Source organism: Elephas maximus, chromosome 15, assembly GCF_024166365.1.
Source record: "Elephas maximus indicus isolate mEleMax1 chromosome 15, mEleMax1 primary haplotype, whole genome shotgun sequence".
Lineage (NCBI taxonomy): Eukaryota > Metazoa > Chordata > Mammalia > Proboscidea > Elephantidae > Elephas > Elephas maximus.
In genome coordinates, this window is record NC_064833.1 from 282,587 (window position 1) to 299,020 (window position 16,434).

At 44.2% G+C, this 16,434-nt stretch overlaps 1 protein-coding gene across 3 annotated transcripts in view; it reads left to right on the forward strand.

Annotated features, from left to right (window-relative positions):
* Positions 1 to 16,434, forward strand: part of ZNF251 (zinc finger protein 251) — a 66,084-nt gene that overhangs the window by 25,511 nt on the left and 24,139 nt on the right. For 2 of the 3 annotated variants that reach the window (XM_049854390.1, XM_049854391.1), the window contains one exon: positions 2,903 to 9,307. The exons of the other annotated variant lie outside the window; for it this stretch is intronic. In XM_049854390.1, coding sequence (XP_049710347.1) covers positions 2,903 to 4,587 — 1,685 coding nt within the window. In that variant the 3' untranslated portion in view covers positions 4,588 to 9,307. Of the gene's footprint in view, positions 1 to 2,902; positions 9,308 to 16,434 lie in introns of those variants that run through there. 3 annotated transcript variants of the gene reach the window in all.

Here is a 16,434-nt window from a genome sequence, read left to right on the forward strand (position 1 = left end):
TGATTTTGTGCTTACTAAACTTTAAAAAACTGAACCCAGCCACGTAACCAGTGCTCAGACTAAGAAACAGAACATTATCAGCACTACAGAAGCCCTCATTGTATCCCCTCCAATCACTATTGCCCCTAGAGGTAACTACTGAATTTTTCCTGGTTTTGAACTTCATATAAATGGAATAATACAACTTATGCTGTTTTGTGTAAGTTGTATTATTCCATTTATATGGCTTCTGTCTTAGTCATCTGCTGCTGCTATAACAAAAGTACCACAAGTGGATGGCTTTAACAAAGAGAAATTTATTCCCTCACAGTAAAGTAGGCTATCTAAATTCAGGGCATCTGCTCCGGGGGAAGGCTTTCTCTCTCTGTCGGCTCTGGAGGAAGGTCCTTGTCCTCAATCTTCCCATGGTCAAGGAGCTTCTCAGGTGCAGGGACCCTGTGTCCAAAGGACACGCTGTGCTCCTGGTGCTACTTTCTTGGTGGTATGAGGTCCCCAAATCTCTGCTTGCTTCTGTTTCCTTTTATCCCTTGAGGGATAAAAGGTGGTGCAGGCCACACCCTGCGGAAATTCTGTTTGCCTTGGATCAGGGAGGTGACCTGAGTAAGGGTAGTGTTACAATCCCACCCTAATCCTCTCAGCATAAAATTACAATCACAAAATGGAAGACAACCACACATGGCCTAACCAAGTTGATACACAGATTTTTTAGGGGACATAATTCAATCCATGACAGCTTCTTTCACTAAAATTACATTTGTGAGATTTCAACCATGTTGTGTGTGGTTGTAGTCCATTCATTCTCATTGTTGTATGATACTCCATTGCACAGCTGTGCGACAATTTATTTATCCACTCTACTGTTGATGGGGTATTTGGGTAGTTTTCTGGGTTTAATTTAAAAGGTATTTTTTAACTGTAATTTTCTAGCTATTTGTTTCTGTTTGTATATAGAAATGTAATTAATATTTTGATTTTGTATTGAGCAACCTTGATAAATTCTTATTAATTCTAATACTTGTAGATTATTTTTTATTTTCTGCGAATGATGATTTTGTTTCATCCTTTCTAATTCTTATACGCTTTATTTCTTTCTGTTGTCTTACTGCTCTGGCTAGGACACTGAGCCCAAAGTTGAACAGAAGCAGCGATGGCAGGCAAACCCAAACTCAAAAGGAAGCTTTCCACATTCATCATGGAGCATAATGTTTGTTGTGGATATATGTTAGTTTCCTGTGGCTGCTACAACAAAGGACTACAAACTGGATGGCTTAAAACAACAGAAATGTGTTCACTCACAGTTCTGGAGGCTAGAAGTACCAAATCAAAGTCTTGGCAGGGTTCTGTTCCCTCCAACCCCTCTAGGGTAGGGTCCTTCATTGCTGCCTCTTCCTTTCTTCAGGTAGCCCTAGGAGGTCCTTGGCTTGTGGCAGCTTACCTTCCATCTCTACATCCTTCGTCACATGACTGTCTTTCTTCCGTCTCTTTTTGAGTCTCTGTGTCACTTCTCCTCTTCTTAGAAGGACACCAGTCATATTGTATTAGGATCCAACCTACTCCGGTATGACCTCATACTAACTTAACCGATTACATCTGCAAAGATACTATTTCCAAATAAAGTCACATTCAGACGTAATGGGGTTAAGTCTTGAACATGTATTTTTTTAAGGATACGAATCAATCCGTAACAAGGTGTTTTTGTAGATACTCACCCCATATTATATTAAGAGAATTTCCTTCTGTTCCTAGTCCTCTAAGAGTGGTATTTTTAATATTTAATTTATTATAGGTTTTTCTATTATATCATTTTAATATGTAATTATGTATTGATTCTTATATGATTTTAATGGCAGAATGCTATTCCATTACATGAGACATCTATAATTGGTTTAAATAATCCCCTATTTTTGGACACCTGGGTTGTTTTTTGTTTCTTTACGATGATATAGACCCATTTCTGATTAAAAGAGCTCTTCAGTAACTGTCACAGAAGTAATTTCTTTGTGCATATGACTATCCCCTTAGGAGAAATCCCTAGAAGGATAATTTGAGGACAAAGGGCATGTAAAATACTAATTTTTGTGGTACATATTACTAACCTTCTCTTTAAAAAAAATCATATTAATAATTCCACCAGCATTATATGACAATGATTTTCTTTAGATTCTCAGCATCATTGAGCGTTATTATTTTTTAAGTATTGGAATACAGTCTAAACTTCGTGACCATTTTGTAGTGCCTTCCATGATCTGTCTCTCCCCGCACCCCACCCCCACTCCTCTCCATTCTCTTCCTTGTGCTTCTTGCATTAGCTGAGGTGCAATGGAATTCTTTTCATTCTTGAACTTGGCTAATTCTGTCATGCATCCAGTCCTGCGTGTCTGCTGTTGCTAACTTATTTCATCTTCAGGTTTTAGCTTAAATTTCACTTCCTCCCGGAGGCCTTCTCTGGCCCCATAGATATGTTGGAATCCCATGATGTATTCTCATGTCTCTGTATCACAAGATTTATCATGCTTTTTAAAAAATTAACTTGCTTAAATATTTGTCTATCTGAATAGAATATAAGCTTCATGAGGTCAGAGACTATATTTGTCTTCCTAAATGATATATTTCTGACCTAGCATTGAATCTGGCCTTCAAAATATCTGTTGAATGTATAAATTTGTCACTTTGATAGGTGAAAAGTCATAATTTGTTCTACTTTGATTTCTTTGATTACTAATGAGCTTGAGTATTTTTATTCTGTTGATTGGCCATCTGTACTTCTGAATTCTGCCTGTGACCCATTTTTCTATTGGAGTGTCTAGCTTTTGCATAATGATTCATGGGAGCTTTTAACACATATGGATATTATTTCTGATGGAACATTTTCTAGTAATTCACTTATGCTTTTATTTAACAGATTCTGAGATTGGAACTGAGAAAGAACTATCCATTCGAAACCAGAAATGTTCTGAAGAAGTAAACACTACAGAATTGAGATCAAGTAGATTCTCAAGGGGTAATCTGCAGGCATCCAAGATGCAGGAAGCTTGGTGTGTGGGTAAACTAGAAGGGCATCTGGGAAGTTCTGTTGGACAGAAACCCAATCTTCACAAGAGAGTTAGAGAAACAGCAGTCATGCATAAGAAGAGATCTCCAGGAGAACAAACCCAGGAATGTAGTATGTTTGATAAAAATTTGAACCTGAACCAAAATGCAGTCAGACCTCAAAGAAATAAAACAGAGGAGAGAGTCTTTAAATGTGATGTGTGCAGCAAAACCTTCAAGTATAACTCAGACCTAAGTAGACATCAGAGAAGTCATACTGGGGAAAAACCTTATAAATGTGTTCAGTGTGGGCGAGCCTTTAGTCACAGCTCAAACCTGATTCTGCATCGTCGAGTTCACACTGGAAATAAACCATTTAAATGTAATGAATGTGGGAAAACTTTTGGGCTCAATACCCATCTCCTTCTTCACCGGAGAATTCATACTGGAGAAAAACCTTTTGGGTGTAGTGAGTGTGGGAAGGCTTTCAGTCGAAGCTCAACTCTTATTCAACATCGTGTCATTCACACAGGAGAAAAACCTTACAAATGTAATGTGTGTGGAAGAGCCTTCAGCCAGAGCCCACAGTTAACACAGCATCAGAGAATTCACACCGGAGAGAGGCCTCATCAGTGTACTCAATGTGGGAAGGCCTTCAGCCGAAGTTCAAGCCTTATTCAACATCAGAGAATCCACACTGGAGAGAAACCCCATAAATGCAAACAGTGTGGGAAGGCCTTCAGTCAAAGCTCAAGCCTTTTTCTCCATCATAGGATTCACACCGGAGAGAAACCGTATGTATGTAATGAATGTGGCAGAGCCTTTGGCTTTAACTCTCACCTTACTGAGCACCTAAGGATTCACACTGGAGAAAAACCCTATGTTTGTAATGAATGTGGCAAAGCCTTCAGTCGGAGTTCAACTCTTGTCCAGCATCAAAGGGTTCACACTGGAGAGAAACCATATCAGTGCATTGACTGTGGGAAAGCCTTCAGTCAGAGCTCACAACTCGCCCTACACCAGAGGGTTCACACTGGAGAGAAACCCTATGAGTGTGGTAATTGTGGGAAGGCCTTCAGCCGGAGGTCAACCCTCACTCAGCATCAGAGAATCCACACTGGAGAGAAGCCTAGTGACTGCAGGAAATGTGGCCTAGCCTTTGTTCGTGGCCCCAGCTTTGTACCACGTGGATCAACCCACATTGTAGAGAAATTCTGTGTGTGCGATGAACATGAAAGAGCCTTTAGCCACAGCACAAACCTTGTTCTGTGCTGGAACATTCATATTGAAGAGAAATTCTTAGCATGTAGTGAATGTGGAAAAATTTTCAGGCCCACATCACAGCCCACTGAACATCAGGAAATTCATCCTGGGGAGAAACCCAAAAAATGTCATGAACATGGAAAAGCCTTCAGTTGGGGTTCAACCCTTATTCAACACCAGGTAACCCAGACTAGTGAAAAACCTTATCATTGTTCCATGTGTGGGAAAGCCTTCAGCCAGAGCTCCCAGCTTATACTACACCAGCAAAGCTGGGGAGAAACCCCCTTTAAGTGACAAGTCTGGAAGATACTTTATTCATTATCAAAAAGATTTTCTGAGAAAGACATCTTTAATATGATAAATATGGGAATGATTCAGCCATTTTCCCCTCTTTTGTTGTATGGACACGACTATGTTCCGTTTTTGTTGTACAGGTGATCTGTGGTGCAATGAAAGTAAATAAGAAAGTCTAAATATTACTGGCAAAGCAAAATAAACATCACAGATGACTCAATTTTAAATGTGAAAGTAAACACGAGAGGATTCATTCTGGAAAATAATCTCATCTGTGCGAAGGCTATAGTTATTTAGAAGGTGGCCAGTGTGGCACCGTCTTAGTTACCTAGTGCTACTATAACAGAAATAACACAAGTGGCTGGCTTTAACAAATAGAAATTTATTCGCTCACAGTTTAGGAGGCTAGGAGTCCAAATTCAGGGTGCCAGCCCCAGGGGAAGGCTTTCTCTGTTGGCTCTGCGGGAAGATCCTTGTTATCAGTCTTCCCCTGGGTCTAGGAGTTTCCCAGCGCAGGGACCCCAGGTACAAAGGACATGCTCTGCTCCCAGCTCTTCTTTCTTGGTGGTAGGAGGTCCCGCTCCTCTCTGCTCACTTATATCTTTTATATCTCGCAAGAAATTGACCCAAGATACAACTTAATCCTCTAGACTGTGCCCTACCTCATTAACATAACAGACAACTCACTCCCAAATAGGATCATAGCCATACGTGTAGAGGGTAGGATTCACAACACATAGGATAATCACATCAGATCACAAAATGGAAGACAACCACACAATACTGGGAATCATGGCCTAGCCAAGCTGACACATATTTTGGGGGACACAATTCAATCCACAACAGAGGCCATATTCAGATACACATGATGAATGAATGTAATGCATGAAAAGTGAGCTCACCAGTACAATTTCTACTCTATCTGATATACCTCCACCCTCACCTCTTTGCTATCTAAGCCCAGGTCTGTAGCTGAGCTTACCCACTTGCAATCTGTCCTAGTTACCTTGTGCTGCCGTAAGAGAAATACCCACAAATGGGTAGCTTTAAAGAACAGAAATTTATTTGCTCACAGCTCAGTATGCTAGAAGCCTGAATTCAGGGCGTGGGCTGTAAGGGAAGGTCCCTCCTGTCTATTTCAGCTTCTAGTAACTGCCAGCAATCCTTGGCATTCAGGGGCTTGTAGAGGCACCTGTCTTCCTTTCACCCTTGTGTGTGTCTTTGTGTCTTTTCTGCTCTTTTTATACCTCAGAAGTGATTTGGGTTAGTATCCATCCTACTCTGGTGTAGTCTCATTTACATAACAAAAGAAAACACTGAATCCGAACAGAGTCCTATTTACAGGTACAAGGGTTAGGATTTCAACACATATTTTGGGAGGACGCAATTTAATCCATAACACAGTCCTACATATGTTGGACAATAAGATCCTGTTTAAAGAGTTTTACTGGAAAGTTTGAAAAGCACCGGACTAGTTCATATCTGTGGGCCCTATGACCTCTAAAATCCTGATTTTCAGTTCCGAACCTCTACTTCAAAGAGCCTTTTTTCTAATCCACTCCTATTCACTCCTGGCCCAACTCAAGTATCACCCACTTCAAGGGGCTTCCTTAGTTAATCTCTGCTCTACCCTTTTTTCTACACTTACTGTGTTTTCTTGTGGAATGTGAGGTTACTTTTACATTTGGTTTGAAGTTTGTTCCGTGATTTGCTCCACTTATTTCATCTGCTTATATTCTGTCTCTTCTGTTATATTGCTAAAATTCTTGAGTACAGAACCACTTGTTTGGATTTACGACACATATTTTTGAGGGATGCAATTCAATCCGTAACAGTGCTCAAGACATGTTTGGGAAGAAAGAAAGGAGAAAGGTTGGGAGTAGGAAAGATGGGAAGGAAAGCAGTGTTGTGAAAGCACTTTGTGAAAGCACTATGTGTTTCTGCTTGCATTTTGTTCACAAAGTATACTGGGTAAATTAAAACTTTTCCCTTCCTAAGCTGCTGGAGTGCTCCATAGCTAATGTTTGTGTGTGGTGGCAGCATTAGCCCTTGGAAGGGCTTGTGGGCAGCTCTAATAGCCTCTCTAACACTTGGCCTTTACCTTTGGGGGAACCTGGGACTGAAGATGTTAGTAGAAAAACTCATGGGTAAGCACCAAGAAAAAAGTGAACAACCAGGGGCTAAAAATGAAATGAAAACAAAAGTAGAGCTTCAAGCTTGAGAACTGATGCTATGGCAGCTCTGGGGGCCTTAACCTTTTTACAGCCTCCATGGGTACAAAGGGAAACCGTGATGGCATAGTGGTTAAGAGCTATGGCTGCTAACCAAAGGGTCGGCAGTTTGAATCCACCAGGCACTCCTTGGAAACTCTATGGGGCAGTTCTACTCTGTCCTATAGAGTCGCTATGAGTCAGAATCAACTCGACGGCACTGGGTGGCTTGGTTTTTTGGGTTTTTATGGATACAGAGATGCTTTGAATGTGTGTTGCCCTCCACAGTCCTGGCAGTAATCCAATCTTCCACATCAGGGTTCTGAAAAGGCTCAGCATGCCTCTTCTGGGTTTCCAATTCCAGGGCTTTGATTCATATTTCACATTCTGCTTCACTCAAATTTAAAAAATTTTCAGGTTTGTTCCCATTTTGCTTCATTGGCCGTGAGTGAACCAGTAAAACTGGTTCACCAGTTTTAAGCCCTTTTTAATACAATGGTTTAATCCGAACCACTGTGAGAACCTTAAACCTGCTAGGTTCACCCTGCTGGACCCAGCCCACCCCACGTGGGCCACCGCCAGAGCCACTGGAAGGAGTTGCCTGGAGCCAGGTCTGTGCCTTTGCTCTCTGGTAACCTAAGGATGCCTGGAAGACCTCTGACCCTAGGGTTCCTCATGGCCCCGCCCCTTCCATCCTCCACAAGCATGATGGGAAAAACAAAGCAAAGTCACAGGAAGTGTTCCTGCATCTTCTCCTGGTTTTCAATCCAGATTCAAGACTTCATATAGCAGTTATTTTTTCTCAGGCCTGTGCTTGACTCAGGTACCAAACAAAAAAACCCATAGCCGTTGAGTCAATTCCGACTCATAGCGACCCTATAGGACAGAGTAGAACTGCCCAATTGGGTTTCCAAGGAGCACCTCGTGGATTTGAACTGCCGACATTTTGAGTCACCAGAGTTTCCGACTCGGGTACAGTGGTGAATAAAACTGTCGCCCCTTCCCCGTGGAATGAAGGGAGACACGATAAATAAATAATTGCAAGTGCTACAATATTGTGAAAGGCTGGCCATATTAAAGATTACAGCTTTATCCTAAGGGCAATGAGGAATGTAGTTTATGTGTGGTGGTATGGTGTTGGTTGAGGGGCGGGGGAAGGCAGGCACCATCATGGGAGGGTCTGTGTGGTAACAAAATCAGATTTGGGTTTTGAAAGATCACTCTGGCCTCTGGGTGGGGAAAAGGTCATGTTGGAGGGGGTGGCAGGCAATATGAATATCAGCAGACTAGTTAGGAATCTATGGCAAAAGTCCAGGGAAGAATGATGGTCACTTGGACCAAAATGGAGGTGGACGAGATGAAGAGAGATAGAGGCCAATAGAGGTACTTGGAGAGACAGGACTTGGTTATTGATTGGATGAGGTAGATGACAGAGAAGAGGAGGATTCAAAGAAAAGTCCTCAGGTTTTCTAACCTGAGCTCCTTGAGGTCTGGGCAGTTGGAGAGGAAGAAGGCATTCGGGGGTACAAGGACTGTTGGGGTGTGGCTTCTCTAGAGAATAAAAACCAGTGAAGCGTCTATATACCTATGTAGAGAGATATTTTTATCAAGGAAATGGCTTATGTGGTTGTAAAGGCTGAAAAGTCCCAAGTCTATGGGTCAGGCTAGAGGATTCTCACAACTCATATAGCTGCAGGGGCTGCTAACCCAATGTCCAGACCATGAAGGCTGACAAATCCCAAGATCAGCAGGCAAGCTGCTAGCTCAAGGCCCAAGAACTGGAGGTCAGATGAATAGGAGCCAGCTGCAGGATTCAGAGCAAACAAAGCCAGCGAGCCTTGCCAGAAAGTTCACCTATATTGGATGCAGGCTACACCCCCAAGGAAACTCTTTTTCAGCTGATTGACTACTAATAGCAGATCCCATCATGGAGGTGATCACATCACATCAGATCTCATCGTGGAAAGGATTACATCATTATATGACTGTGAAACTACACCCTACCCGCCAAACCACTGAGGATCACGGCCCAGTCGAGTCGACACACAACCTTAACCATCACAGTCCACTCCTTGTCCTACCCACCAAACCACTGAGGATCACGGCCCAGTCGAGTCGACACACAACCTTAACCATCACAGTCCACTCCTTGTCCTAACCACCAAACCACTGAGGATCACGGCCCAGTCGAGTCGACACACAACCTTAACCATCACAGTCCACTCCTTGTCCTAACCACCAAACCACTGAGGATCACGGCCCAGTCGAGTCGACACACAACCTTAACCATCACAGTCCACCCCTTGTCCTAACCACCAAACCACTGAGGATCACGGCCCAGTCGAGTCGACACACAACCTTAACCATCACAGTCCACTCCTTGTCAGCTTGGCACCTGTCCATATCGCCTTAAACCATACACAGTCTCTGAATAAAGACAGTTCTAAAGTCATACTTGCACCTAATGTGGTACAACTAACACAGGTAAAACTGAAAATGCACTAACCCCTGTTCACACCCTATATTTTATAAGTGAAGGAAATAAAAATATCAGATGCACCCACACACAGAAAAAAATACTCATACCAATTACAGTCCTCATTTCTGCAACTGGTCATGTGCTCGTAATTGGTATTTAGAACTAACTTCTCCCACCACACATTCCATATTTCCTTTGCCCTCAGCAAGCACCTCAGCTAGTTGTGGTTCTTTGCCTGGTGGGTTGACCCAAACCTTCATTCCTGAAGGGCCTGGGCCATTAGTAGTCAGGTCGGGATTGGGTTGCTGTAGTTTTCCATTGACTTAAATCAGAGGGCATGGTAGTACTAAGAGATGCCATAAGGGATCTCCTGCATTCCAGACATACTCTTCTTTATTCCTGGTAATCAGGATCAACCACACCAGCCAATATGGTAACACCCTTCTTTGCCTGTTGATCCAGGGACATGAGGAGCAAAGTGGCCAGGTGGCATTCTTAGCTTCCAATTCAATGGAATCACAGATGTGTCTCCAGATGGGAGCATTCCTAACACCTCTAGACCTGCGGAGCATGAAGCTATGGGGACAGGAAGCAAAAATTTTGTGAGTGGGTCACTAGGGGTAAAAGTGAGCATTGCTACTCCTGTTTCACCCCTTGATCCCTGGACCCAAGAATCCTGGCTATGGGAGAAACACCACCATATATCAGATGCTGGTTTAGAGCATACACAGCCTCCTGGAGAACATTGCCCCAACCCTGCGAGGTATTGCCACCTAGCTGTCACAATAATTGTGTCTTTAGAAGGCCATTTCATCATTCTATTAAGCCAGCTGCATCAGGATGAAGGGGAACATGGTAAGACCAATGAATTCCATGAGTATGGGCCCATTGTTGCACTTCATTTGCTGTGAAGTGAGTCCCTTGATCAGAGGCAGTTCTGTGTGGGATACCATGACTGTGAATGAGGATGGTAGTTTTGGCAGAAGCACTGCATGCAGGGAAGGCAAATCCATATCCAGAGTGAGTGTCTGTTCCGGTAAGAACAAAACACTGCCCTTTTCATGACGGAAGTGGTCCAGTGTAATCAACTTGCCACCTGGCTGCTGGCTGATCACCTTGATGAACAGTACCATATCGGGGACTCAGTGTTGCTCCCTGCTGATGACAGATTGGGCACTTAGCATTAGCTGTAGCCAAGTCAGCCTTGGTGAGTGGAAGTCCATGTTGCTGGGCCTGTTGTATAACCTCCATCTCTGCCATCATGGCCACTTTGTTCATAAGCCCATTGGGCAGTGATGGAAATGGCTAGGGAAAGAGGATGACTGGTATCCATAGAATGCATCATCCTATCCACTTCATTGTTAAAATCATCCTCTGCTGAGGTCACCCTCTGGTGAGCATTCACATGAGACAAATATCTTCACTTCTTTGGCCCACTGAGAAAGGTCTATCCATATACCTCTTCCCCATAAATACCTGGCTCCAGTTTTCCAATCGTGTTCCTTCCAAGTCCCTGACCATCCAGGCAAACATTGGCCACAGTCCATGAATCAGTATACTTTTGCACACCTGGCCATTTCTCCTTCCAAGGAAAGTGAACAACCAGGTACACTGCTCAAAGTTCTGCTTAATTAGAAGGATTTCCCTTTACCACCGTCCTTCAAGGAGGTCCCGAAAGGGGCTGTAGTGCTGTCACTGTCCACTTTTGAGTGGTGCCTGCATATCACTCAGAGCCATCTGTAAACTGGCACAAGCTTTCTCTTCGGCCAACTGATCATAAGGAAGTCCCCATGAAGCCATAGGTACAGACTGGGAGATGGAAGGTAATGTGACAGGAGTGGAGGCCATGGGCATTTGGGCCACTTCCTCATGCAACTTACTTGTGCCTTCAGGTCCTGCTTGGGCCTAATCTCGTATATACTACTTTCATTTAATGATTGAGTGCTGCTGTGCATGTCCAACTTTATGACTGTGTTGGACAGACAACACCCAGTTCACGATGGGCAGCTCAGGCCACATGGTTACTTGGTGTCCCATGGTTCTGTTCAGTTTCTACTAAGGCCCAGTAACAAGCCAAAAGCTGTATCTCAAAAGGAGAGTAGTTATCTGCAGAGGATGGCAGGGCTTTGCTCCAAAATCCTAAGGATCTGCACTGTGATTCACCAACAGGGGCCTGCCAATGACTCCAAACAGCATCTCTATCTGCCACTGCCACTGCCACTGCCACTTCAAGTACCATTGGATCAGCCAGATATATGCCCCAAGTGGCAGGGTGGCTTGCATGACAGCCTGAACCTGTTGCAGAGCCTTCTCTAGTTCTGGCCATCACTCAAAACTAGCAGCTTTTCTGGTCACTTGATAGATAGGTTGGAGTAACACACTCATTGCCTCAAATATCCAAAGAAGCCCACTAGGCATAGTGCCTCCTTTTCAGATGTGGGAGCAGCCAGATGCAATAACTTATTCTTCACTTTAGAAGGTATATCTTGACATGCCCCACACTACTGGACCCCTAGAAATTTCACTGAGGCGGAAGGTGCCTGAATTTTTGTGGGATTAATTTCCCACCCTCTAGCATGCAAATGTTTTACAAGTAAGTCCACAGTCATTGACTCTTCTTCTTTACTAGGTCCGGTCAGCATCTCCTCAATGTAATGGACCAGTGTGACGTCTTGTGGAAGGGAACAGTGATCAAGGTCCCTGCAGACTAAATTACAACACAGGGCTGGAGAGTTGATGTAGCCCTGAGATAGGCAAGTGAAGATGTATTGCTGGCCTTGCCAGATGAAGGCAAACTGGTTCTGGTGATCCTTCAAAACAGATATGGAGAAAAAGGCATTGGCCAGGTCGACAGCTGCACACCAGGTACCAGGAGATGGATTAGTTTACTCAAGCAATGAAACAGCAGTTGCAATTGAAGTCACCACCTGGTCAAGTTTTCGATAATCTACTGTCATTCTCCAAGATCCATCTGTTTGTTGAACAGGCCAAATAGGCAAGTTGAATGGGGATGTGGTGGGCATCACCACCCCTGCATCCTTCAAGTCCTTGATGGTGGCAGTAATCTCTGCAATCCCTCCAGGAGTGCGGTATTGTTTTTGGTTTACTCATTTCCTAGACAGGGGCAGTTCTAATGGCTTCCACTTGGCTTTCCTACCATAACAGGCCTAGTCCACTTGTCAGGAATCCAGTGTGGGGGTTCTGCTCATTGTTGAGTATGTCTATTCCAATTGTGCATTCTGGAACTGGGGAAATCACTATATGATGGGTCCAGGGACCCACTGGATCTAATGAGATGGACATAAGATAAGATGCCATTAATAACCCGACCTCCATATGCCCCCACTCTGACTGGCGGGCCACAGTGATGTTTTGGGTCTCTTGGAATTAGTGTCAGTTCAGAGCCAGTATCCAGTAATCTCTGAAAAGTCTGTTGATTTCTTTTTTTCCCAATGAATAGTTACTCTCATAAAAGGCCATAGATCCCTTTGGGGAAGGCTAGAAGAATGATTAACAGTATACATTTTTGGCAATGTAGTAGGGGTGTTTCCTCAAGGGGACCCCCCCCCCTTCATTCAAGGAGTTGTGGGTCTTTAAACTTGTTCAAGTCTGCAAATTGATTGAGGGGTGGTGACTCTATTATGGCCATTTGACTGTGCTGTTCACTTGGCCTAGAAAACTTCCGCTTGTACAGATCAAGTAAATATTTAGTAGATTCCCTGTTTCACTCCTAGGAACACCATGACTAAGTAGCCAACACCGTAAGTCCATATGAGTGAGACTATCCTGATTACTGCTTTGATTCTGCTGTCCATTACCGTAACTACACCCGGCTTGTCTTTGTTGAATGAGTGCTGCCACTTGGCCCTTACCACCACGGGGTCCAGTTAACCCCATTGTATTTAGGTGTCTTAATTCAGTCAGGACAGTCCCCATAGTGAAATCTGACTTACATAAAATAGCAATCACAGCAGTCTTCAAGGATGCAGGGGCTCCCGTCACAAATTTGTTTCTCACAGTTGTGGTAAAAGGTGTGTTCTCTGGCCACTCCATGTGTGGGTCTGTGAGTCTAACCTGTTAAATCCACTCTAACACGCTAATTTCCCTAAGCCTTTGGATACCTTCTTCTACAGTATATCAAAGCAGGTCTGGTCCTTCAACTTGATTTAGCATAGGCCACAGCATAATTCATGCTTTAGCAACCCAGCCAAATAAACTATTAGATCCTTTCCTAACCTCTCAAGCTGAAACACTGAATGAAGAGTCTGTGCTTAGTGGGCCCATATCCATAAACTCAGACTGACCCATCTTTATGTTCCTTGCATGATTATCCCACACCCTTAATAGCCATTCCCACACACATTCCCCAGGTTTCTGTTTATACATATTATGAAAGTCAAGCAGTTCCTTTGGAGTGTAGTATACCACCTCATGGGTCACTCTTTGTACTTCATCCTTTGGGACTTGTTGGAAGTTAAGTCTAGTTATAGGTCTAGAAGCCAAAATGGGTGGTGGGGATGTTTTCTGAGAACATTCAGCATTGTTTTGTAAGGCATCTACCTCAGGCAAAGTCCCAGACAAAGGCTCTTCAGACACAGCTGGGTTAATCTCATTAGATGGAGAGGGAGAGGCTAATGGTTTTACTGGGGAGGGTGGCTTAGCAGACAAAGATGGAGTGGTCTCTTAAGATGGGATTTAGAGGACTAGTTCTGTTGGCAGGAGTGATTCAATGGAATTTAGGGGCTCAGTGTCTCCAGCTTCCTGATTATCTGCCCATATGTTCCCATCCCAAGTTTGAGGATCCCATTTCTTCCCAATCAGTGCTCTCACTTTAACCTCGGATGCCACTTGAGGTTGGGAATTCTGTTGGCATTGTAATTCAGGCACTCTTACGATAAGAGTCTTGGTTTGTTTTTTGGCAATATCAGCTCCGTTACTACAAGAAATAAGGCTTTCTTTCAAGGCACAAGTGGAAACTGAGGCCATTTATGTGGTGCTTAAGCTTTGATGCTGAAGCCCTGAGCTCATCTCTTTCTTTTACCACTTGGTCTAGGGAAAGAAGGACCAACCAACAAGCTTCCTTATACTTCTCATTCTGACAAAATTGTAGAAAGGTATCAAACGTGCAATTACCTAGAGCCTTGCCTTTCACCAATACCTGATCTATTAGTGGAGATATTTTGCATATTTCTATTGCTACCTCATGCCATGGATTAACAGTGCCCTCTTTACTGTTGGAAGCAGAGTCATCAACATCTTTAAGACTAACCAGACTTGAGAACCAATTTAGAAAGTTCAGGCTGGGTTCTCCAGAGAAGCAACATCAGTGAAGCATCTCTCTCTCTCTCTATTCATGTATCTAGAGAGTGATTTATATCAAGGAAATGTTCATGCAGTTGTAGAGGTTGCAAAGTCCCAGGTGAAGCTGGAGGCTTCTCCTGACTCACATAGCTGCAGGGACTGGTGAACCCAAGATCCATGCCATGGAGAGTGACAAATCCCAAGATCGGCAGGCAAGCTGCTAGTTCAAGTCCAAGAACTGGAGGTCAGATGAACAGGATCCAACTGTAGGATCCAGAGCGAGCAAAGGCCCCGAGCCTTGCCAGAAAGTCCACCTGTATTGGCTGCAGGCCACACTGCCAAGGAAACTCCCTTTCAACTGATTGGCTGCTCACAGCAGATCCCATCATGGAGGTGATCATCTTATATCAGATCTCATTATGAAAGTGATTACATCATTACACGACTGCCAAACTACATCCTAACCACCAAACCACTGAGAATCATGGCCCAGCCAAACGGACACATGACCTCAATGATCACAGGGTGGCATGTGACAATAAGGACTGTTAGGGGCCCATGGGACTGGGGACTTCTCCAAATTACCAGGGCCCCATCCCTCCTCTGGAAGTCCTGTGATACTTACAACATTTTACAGGCATCAGATGGAGTTCTAAGGATGTGTACAACTGGATGAGTGGAAAGGAATGAGCCATGTCTCCATCACTGAACCAAGGAAGTACCTCTTTGTGACAACACCTGCTATATCTGTCTTGTATGAATGTGAGGTCTGTTTTCCCTATGAGGAACACAGGACTGTGCAGAAGACTCAGAAACCCCTCCTCTCTTTCGGCAACAATTTGCTCCTTTCATCCAGGACTGTGTGTGGGAAGCCCTTGAGCATATGTTGGCTTAGTTGCTGGTTCATGCCTCTGAAATTTGTCCTCAAGTTGGGGCCTCTGAAGACAAATGGACCAGCTTGGTTCAATTTGCACCACTGCCTGGTGGCAAAGGAGGACAGGACTGATGCATTTCACAGCCATGTTCCTCTCCAAAGTTCCTCTTATAAGAAGCCTTCGTGTAAAAATGGCATGGGGGTAGCATCTGACCTCCTCTAACTTCACAAGGGGTAAAGAGAATCAGGATCAACAGCCCAAGGCTGATTCCTATGAGGCAGGGGTCAGGCATGCCTCCTCTATCCACCAGCTTTACCAATTCTGATATCAACCATCCCTCCCACAGCACTCTCTACTTCTTTGCTGGGTTCAGTAATTTATTGCAATAGCCACACAGAACTCACAGATAATACTCAGGATTATGGGGTTTATTAGGGAAGTAACAGTTACAATTCAGGCTCAGGAACACTCAGGATACAGTTCTGCCATCTGGACAGCTTCTTCCCAGCCATACTCACAGGCACATCTCTGTCTGGACCTCAGCCTCTGCCCTGCTTGGGCAAGTGTTACAAAGCTCTTTTAACTCTGCTGATAAGTGCCCTGAGACACCCCACTCCACCAGTAAGCCTCAGCCTGAAGGTGCTCATTTCTAGCTCTGTGGGTCAGCAAACCTAGCTCCACCAAGTGCTTGGAGGTACCCTACTCCACCAGCAAGGCTTCTGCCGGAAGACACTCAGCTTTCTCACTGTGGGCTGGGAAGCCCACCACACCGTCTCCTGCCAGTCTCCAGGTTCTGCTGTCTCTACTGCTGCTGTTTCTCTGTCGCTGCTTCCCACCGTCTTCAGTGTTATAGCTCTCTGTCTCCTGGATATAGAAGACTGTCAGCGCAGGGATCCCAGGTCCAAAGGACATGCTGTGCTCCTAGATCGTCTTCCTTGACGGTGATGAGATTCTCTCCTCCTGGCTCTGGAATGGCTCATTT